At 29.8% G+C, this 9,060-nt stretch overlaps 1 protein-coding gene across 1 annotated transcript; it reads right to left on the bottom strand.

Annotated features, from left to right (window-relative positions):
* Positions 1 to 428: 428 nt before the first annotated feature.
* CUTA (cutA divalent cation tolerance homolog) lies at positions 429 to 6,553 on the bottom strand. Its single transcript, XM_018516459.1, has 6 exons — positions 6,315 to 6,553; positions 6,161 to 6,220; positions 1,932 to 1,977; positions 1,796 to 1,845; positions 1,685 to 1,727; positions 429 to 1,492 (listed from the first exon to the last, which is right to left on the bottom strand). Exons 1-6 carry the CDS (start codon positions 6,467 to 6,469, stop codon positions 1,421 to 1,423), a joined length of 426 nt encoding a protein of 141 aa, XP_018371961.1. The 5' UTR covers positions 6,470 to 6,553; the 3' UTR covers positions 429 to 1,420.
* Positions 6,554 to 9,060: the final 2,507 nt, after the last annotated feature.

A 9,060-nucleotide genomic window follows, 5' to 3' on the forward strand; every position in this document is an offset into this window, starting at 1 on the left:
GAAATTGATTAATCATAGCCAACTTTTCTCCTTATATTCGATTGTGATTAGCCAATTTCTTAAACCCAGACCAATATACTAAGTTGGTATAACATGCTTCAAAATGATTAATTATAATACCTGTATCAAGTGCACGATGTAAACTAGGCCATTACTGATTCTCATTTTCGATTCTTTCCAATTTTGAGAAAACCTTAGGTCCGATACTGGGCACACTTCCTCTCTATGTATGTTTTGAAAAAAGCGATTATCAAGTTGCCAGGATCACTTTAAAATAAAAAAAAGAAGATTAAGATCAGAAATTAATTGAATTAATACAAGATTACTTTTAACAGTACAAATTAGTACAAAATGTATTCATAAATATATAATGATACAAAAAAGTACTAAATATATTCAAACAAGTTTGATTTGTTTTTACTGATAAATAGAATTGTTATTTTAAGAGAGGTTATCATGTAGAAAGGTTTGGTATATTTTACTCAAAAAATACTATGTAAAAATTAAACCTTTATAACATAAATACATGATAAATGATGAAGGTACACAATATTATATGTGCGTATAATATTGTAAAACAGACTGATCAATATCACTTGACATGTTTAATAACACAGGCCTACAAAAAACATCTTTTTTTTATCCAGAAACGACAGTATGTAATCAATAAATGTAATCAATATTTAGCGAATATGTGCAACGTTGGCGTATACATTGGCCATATCATTTAGAGGTGCCTTAAAGCTGGTGAATATATACTCTTGCAATATATCTATTTTTTTTATTTTACTGTGCTGATATATATATAATTATAGGTGATTTTCGTAGATTTTTTCATGCCGAATTCGAACCAGCATACCTATATTTCTCCATCATATCACGTTTACGAGAAATTTTAATCTAAAAATGCCCAAAATAGGCCCAGGCCTTTTTAGTACTTTTAGCTTAAGATATCTTGGAAACCTGACGTGATGGAGCAATTTGGGCTACGGATTTGGTTTTAGCATTCCAAAAACTTTCGGGATTGCATACTGTCGTTTCTGGGTTAAAATTCATGTCTGCTTGTGTAACTAATAGAAGTATCACATTCTATATGTTATTTTGTTACATGCATGTTATGATTAGTTTCTTTTTTATTCTTACCGGAGTTTGATAATGAGTCGGGAGTCAGTTATCGAAAGTAAATAGGTTTTACTAATCTCAATCTTATTAATAAATTATTGACTACCTTTATATGGCGTCTTTAATCAGGTTTATTAACATCCACGGTTATGAAACTGGCCAATCACAGTCATTCCATTCTTCACAGGAATAGCTATGATTGGTCAGTTTTATAAACTACAGATGTTATTAAACCCGATTAAGGATGTCGTGTAAACATAGTCATTGTTATGAGTATATATCATATATCTTAATTATATTAAGCGTTTTTATCAAGTGATGGTACCACTTCGCTGATCCACTTCAGGTAATCGCTGTTACCATTTTGTATCTAAAATATAAATGTTTAAGTAGTTTGTGTCTTTAATCATAAAGTTTATATATATGCCTTGTATTCATCCAATTATATTATTCATTATATCAAACTATTGTTGTCTTGTCTCTATTTTTTGTTTCTCCTCCTCGACTGTATAAAAGTATTACGAAGCTATTCCAGCAGAGTAAAATACGCAAATTAACTTACGGGCAAAGAGATTACTTCGCAAATTGTATACGGATGATTTTCTCTGAAAAAGATCAAGTTATAAACATTGACATATTTTTTAAATAGATATATTGGCCATATTTAACTCACTTGACATATTTTGTTAAAGCATCTACTTTCTCCGTCTTAGTTTTTATCATCTATAATTTATGTATAGACAGATGGTCAATAATAATTTTATATTTGCATGACTGAATGTATACAAAGTTTGATAAATCTTTCTTACCAGTAAAAGTTCAGACTCTTCTTGTATCTTTCCTTCCCATTCGTATCTGTGAGGGCAATACTTATTCTTTAATCAAAAGTCTTTGACAGATTGAAAGTTTTCCCTAAGACTATTGGGGAAACAATTTTTTGATCTAAACTAGGATTTTGTGCTATATATTTCAAGATTACATTTTAAATAAAATTTTACGTTAAAGTTTATGTAAGTTTTTCATGTGCATAATATACAAGCAATATAAAACATAAAAATTATTATATAAATTAGATAACACAATACAGAAAGAAATAATTAAGTTATATGATTGTTAATATATCTAATTTTAGTATTGATGAAATAAAAATATATAAGCGAGATGGAAGCTTTTAGTACAATCTATAATGTAACAACAAAGAATGTAGACTTTGATGATCCATAGATTGTTTCTATAAATGCCATAAAACATTGAAGTAAGAATTTAAAGCCTATAACGATCGAAGTTGGATCTTTAATGTTTAAATAATTCAATGTGAATTTATATATAAGCAAAATATTGGTCTTGAATAATTTTTTACTCAAATACTATCAACTTTACAGAAAAACTGTAAGAGACAAAAATAATTTATTTTCTTCTCGTAAAGTTCTGAGAATTTTTTTAGAATTTTTTAATACCGTATTTTCTCACATTGATAAAAATATGAAAATGCAGTAATAAAAAGTTGATAATAAATTCTGAAAAAAATTCTCAGCACTTTATGAGAAGAAAAAAAATTAATGATTTTTGTCTCTTGCAGATTTTCTGTAAAGTTGATAGTATTTGAGTAAAAAATTATTCAAGACTAATATTTTGCAATTTTTAGTAATTAATATCTTATTACTATTGCGAAAATTGCAAAATGGTAGAGGACTTTTCGACTCAGTTTAGTTCGCTCTATCTGCTCAAGACGAGTGGGACCGTATGTTGGGGACACCCTGTATGTATACATACTATATATGTGTACAAACATATATACCGTATTTATACACGGAGAAAAAGATTTCTTTGGATGTAATAAATTTTATTGTATCCAAATAAATTTGTTATTTAGAATGGTCCAAACAAACCAATATTTGAATCAATAAGTGCGATTGTTTGAATTTGAAACAATGTATATATCTTTGTCTTAAATACATTATTTGTTTGAACAGATAATATCTATTTTCAGTATTCGCGTGATCAACTGTACGGCACAAACATAATTGATATAGCACATAGCACTGCTCGTTTAATCCTGTTGTTAAACGTATAAGCCATTGTTTCCATATTTTCGGTCAAAAAATGTAATGATTATTCTAAGAAAGCAATTATTTGCATGGAATAACCTAACCTCTATGAATATATTTTGCCATTTTCAAATAAATAATTTGTTTCATTATTTGTATTCATTGTAATCAAATAATATATTTTATTTAATTGAAAGATATTACTTCATATAATAATGTTATTTCTGTAAGCAATAGATTTCTCGAATGAGACAACATTTTTATTCAAACAAATAATATTTCGTACAAGCATATGTTGTTTCAATAAAACAAATTTTAGTCAAATAAATAGAAATACTAAATCCAAAGAAACCTTTTTCTCTGTGTAATCATTCGAACTGCGCGCCAAGTTGGATTTCCGAACTTATAAACGCAATCAAACTACTATATAATATCGCAAATTAAATTGATAAGCAATTTAATAATTTGATCTGGCATTTTATTGAAAGATTTTTTCAAATAAAAAAAGTGATTTATAATCAAGTGGTTTATAATCTGGTCATCTTCAGTTACTGAAGATGGTCAGATAATGGCCGAAACGTTTAATGAATTTAAAATTTGAATATATTAAATATCACTTAAAACAACTGGTGTTGTGGTTTCATGCTCTTTTTCTTCACTTTATTTATTAGAAAGATGTTAATGTACTGAAAAACTGTGAATAAACTGCCTCGATAGTCTAAATTCTAAAAGCTTAGGACGCTCGTATTAAAAATTGCTTGTCAATTTAATTTAATTTGTGGTATTATTACAGTAGTTTAATTGCGTATAAAGTACGGAAAACCAATTCGGCGCGCAGTTCGAATTAGGGATGTGCAAAAATAATCGATATTTAGAAAACATCGACGTTTGCCCTTCAATTTTTCGATGTTTTGCTATCAATGTCTCAAGTTAAGATATTTTGATGTTTCATCGATATCTTGTGTTCGATGGCTGTGTTGATTTGTTCCAAAATTCACTACCAGAGACGTCAGACGGCCAGATAGTTATAATATGTATTTTATTTAAAGTATTAAAAATATAACATTATTAAATATTTTTAGTATTAATTCTTATTATCTCAAATGTTTACACGATTTAATAATAAATATATTTATAATCAATTAGTTTTATACCCTATAAGCACTAAATATTTTTTCCTGTATATTAAAAAATTAAAATAACATAATATTTCGAAAATATTATATCTTTAATATTATGCCTCTTATAGGATAGTTACATAAATTACATTATAAATTAAAGCTTTATTATAAAGAAAGAAAAAGAAACATCGATGTTGTATAGCCGATATTTCTCTATCATCGATAGCATGTTTCGAAGTTAACTTCAATATTAAACATCGAGATCCTTCTTGTCGATACACATCCCTATGTTTGAACAACTACAAATATGGTAAATATGCTTATACATACATATATGTAATTCACATTGAAGCATTAAAGATCCAGCTTTACAACCGCTTCGATCGTTATAGGCTTTAAATTCTTATTTTGTTGTGTATTCACATATAAATCTTTAGTGCATACCTTATTTTTGGGCACCCTACTGCACACATTGGATCATTCGTGTTCTGGATTAATTTTCATCACTTTTACAAGTATATAAAAACTATTAAATGATTTTTACGTATTTTGACATCTTTAGGAAGTATTTATAAAAGTATACTTATAACAAATTGTACATAAATTGTTATAACTAAAATAGTTAACAAAATGAGAAAAATACACTTTTTCATACAAAAATGTAAAACTCTAAAACAGAAATGTTTAAAGGAAAGATGTGTTTCAATATCTTAAAGTTGATATTCCAAATTACAAAAGAACAATTCAAGTATCGGCTGTCCAAAAATTTAGTTATTCAGTAATCTGATAATGATGTTTTTTTAATGTGCATGGCTATAAATTGAAGATATATTGCATTTATATTTTAAACAATGCATTTTATTATTGCTATTGTGTTAAAAAAACTATAATTTATTAGAAAAATGTTCTTTATAACATACAGATAACATAATATATATTACAGACAACATTTAACATAAGGGTGCCAAAAACTATTGTGTTTATTAAGAGCTAATATTTTGTTGCTTAGGGTTAAATTCTTTTTTTAATAATTCGCGAAATCTTCCTGCAATACAAACAAGAAAAAGTTGAAAATAAAATTTTTTTAGTTACAAAAATGTATACTCTATACACATAATGGATTAATTGTGACCCAGAGATGAACTTCGAAGTTATTCTAGTTAAAGGATACTCATGAATTGAGGCCGGCAACGCACAAAACTTGTTCGCTAGATGCCAAATTTGTTTTAGGAACAGAAAAGAGACCGATATTTGATCAGGTGCTCTTAGTATTTTAAACAAAAGAAATGCGCAGAACACGAACGATCCAAAAGTGTAGATGAAGAGTTAATGTGTAATATAATATTCATTATATCAAACTATTGTTATAGCTTATTTCTATTTTGTCTTTTTCTCTATGACTATTAAGTATAACAGAACCATTTTAATAAAATAAGACATCCAAATTAATTTATGGACAAAGAAATTAATTTGCAAACTGTGTTTACTCCATAAGGATACTTAAATATGCGGATATCTTATTATACATTAATAATTGCATGAAATAAAATGTGAATACATTAGGGTGCATCCAAATTATCGAGCCGCGAGCATTTCGGCTGACTTTAATTGTTTTTTGTCGAGCCGCGTAACAAATGTTTACCGAAATGCTCGCGATTCGAGATTTGGCTCGAGTTTCGGCTCGATAATATGGACGTACGCTAAACACGTGGCACCTGTACATTTCGATACACGTGCAACCATACATTGAGATACACGGATATACATGCCCTTCAAATCATGTATTTAGATACACATGAAAAAGAGATCATTATTTTAAAACAACCCTAGTCTAACATACAAACTGAACAATAAATACAAGAGACTTACATGGACATGAGTCGCGGGATGATGTTAACGCAGGCAGCGAGCTTGTTTTCGACTAGACCTCTTTATGAAAAGAAAAAGAGAAAGGTCGGGTTAAAGGAAGACTTCTCATCGAGGCATAACAATAATTTTTATTATTTTCTAGTGTTACTCTTACCGTGCTAATCTTTTTGCAACTGCATCGTCTGGCACGGTGACATACGCCACAGAATGCACGCCGGCGAGACTCGACATATTTTGGTAAATCTGAGAACGGATACTCCGTGCTATGCAAAGTAGCATCAACACAGTCACGAGAGAGGCTCGCGTCATTTACCAGTTATTTGCTACAGAAAGCCAGTAAGAATTGATTCACTTTCAACTCCGATGCTCCGATCGAACGCCGATCGATATATATATATGTAGAGACCACGTGGGTATAGTGAGGAATCAGTGTTGCCATAGTGGAAAAAATTGAAATTTCCATATCTTGCAGAGTACAGTTCGTCCTTGTTATTGCCCTCTACATATTGGCTGCGGTCCACTTGCTTCTTCCAAATGCTCTGGGTATCAATCACGAAACTTTTTTCCTAGGATGAAAAGTAAAAAGTGAAAAATTTCTCCATTAACTTAAATCGTTAAAATTTTCACTTTTCACTTTTCATCTTAGGGATAAAGTTTCATGATTGATACCTTGAACGTTACGTTCCAAACGCTACGTTTCGATTGGTCCATTACTATTTCGAATGCTACAATTGCTACGTGAACGCTCCAGCCAACTCACCTCCCGAAGTGAGGCAGTTAGAGCGAAACGGGAGCAAAAACGATGATGTATTGATGACGTAGAGTTGCTGAGAGTGTTCCGAAACATCAAATGGACCAGTCATGTCAGTGCTACAAGTGCTCTGTAGCGTTTGAAGCGCTAAGTGGACCGCAGCCTCTATTGGAAATTGGAATTGCTTCACATCTCAATTTGATTTGTACATTTCCGGACCTATAACTACGATCGATCTTCAAACTGTGTAGGACGAAAATGTTGAAAACAGACATCAGCTACAAAACCAATAAAGAATTACTTAATTTATTTATTACTTTATTTTTTACTTTTATAAATTAGCATATACATACCAGATTTAGGATTAACGTTCTCTTCACATCAAACTTTTCATTTTTCAATCATCTCTGCTCTTTTTTGGAAAGCATGAAGAACTTATTATTTTATTTTTTGTATTGCGCGAATTATTATAATTACAATTTTTTATTGAACATGATGACATTATGATGAACAATATATAAATCTTCATATTTTTTTTTAATTTAATTAATTTTCGAAAAGTTTCATTATACATCAGAGATTTATATTGCTCATTGTGATGCCGTCGTTGTACAATAAAAAACTTTAATTTAATAAAAATTAATTAAATTAATTTAATTTAATAAGACAAATTAATTTAACTAATTTTAAACTTTTTTTGAATGAAACTCGATGTTTAAACTGACATGACAGTTGCACAGTGTGAGGATGCGCACCGACGAGATACTGTTAAAGTAATTAAAGACGGTCGGCGCTTATGGAAATTCGCGTGCCTGTTAAAATTTAAGTGATTTAGGGCCGGTTGTTCCACCTTTTGGTAAATTTTACTTGTTGGGTAAGTAGCAAGATTATCCAATCACATATGCGCGGATTGCCAGATTTATCTCACAGGTAAAATTTACCAAAAGATGGAACAACCGGCCCTAAGAGTACACTAAGTATAGTAATACGGTACTAATTTCATGATTTATTAGTTTCATAGCATATGTACAGTCGGTTATTAAAAGGTTGCAATAATTTTTTTTTCTATGGGTTTCGGAATGCAGCTTGCTCATCAAGCGATTGATTCTTATTCATTAATTTTTATTTCATTTTGTTCTTTTCTCTCCAGGGCCGCGAAGACTTAAAGAAGCCTTTAAGCCTTAAGAAATTGACCATCTACAATCAAATGCGAGGAAAATAATTGATTGTGATTCGTCCATTCCTTATGGCTTAAGGGGATGCTGGAGTGACGGTCGAAGTTAATCAAGGTCGATAGTCCAGACTTTTTTAAATTCCAAATTCGACAATAGTGACATCTTTCATTCATTTCTTATACTTATTATACATCATTGTGTCTCACTCAAACGAATTCATCTGTCCTTATCTAACATATTGCAACGCCATCTCTTAGAAAGAGATCAACTAAAATACTGCTCGGTTTCATGGCTATTCACGTCAATTTTATTTGTAGTATTTGTAGTTTTTTTTTTTATTTGTAGTTGACTGCAGGAGCCGGTGACAAAACTACAATTTTTAATTTTCTTTCGTTTTTTGTATTAAATTGTAGCTCGCAGCCTGAGTTGTTATCGATACTTTAATTGTGAAGGACTTTTCAATCCATAAACACAAATAAGAGAAAAGAGTCTTTAAAAATTAATGGTAAAACAGGACACTCCAGCATCCCCTTAAGACTTAAAAATCTATTGTAGATCCGGGGTAACTGTTTTACTCGTCTACCGACAGTTGTGGTGTCGTTGCGCAGATATTTTATATGCTGAAAAAGCTGCGCAATGACACTGATAACTGTCGATAGTCGGCGTTTAAAGTTTTATTTTATTTAATGCCTCAAAAACAATATTGCTTTTGAGGCATTAATAAAATAAAACTTTAAACGGTTATAACAAAAAAACTAGTCATTTTCAAGCTTTGTGCCTGTGGACACTTTTGATCAGTGAGTCATCAAGAACTACCCAGACAGCACAGAATATTTATATGATAAATATTTATTAATATTCATTTTTTGAAATGTTATATAGATATTTTATACATATTTTATATAAAGCTTTATTCGAAATATTATTAAAATATAGAACTAAATATTTTATGCAATATTTATGATAAATATAAA

This window comes from Trachymyrmex cornetzi, unplaced genomic scaffold, assembly GCF_001594075.2.
Source record: "Trachymyrmex cornetzi isolate Tcor2-1 unplaced genomic scaffold, Tcor1.1 scaffold64, whole genome shotgun sequence".
Lineage (NCBI taxonomy): Eukaryota > Metazoa > Arthropoda > Insecta > Hymenoptera > Formicidae > Trachymyrmex > Trachymyrmex cornetzi.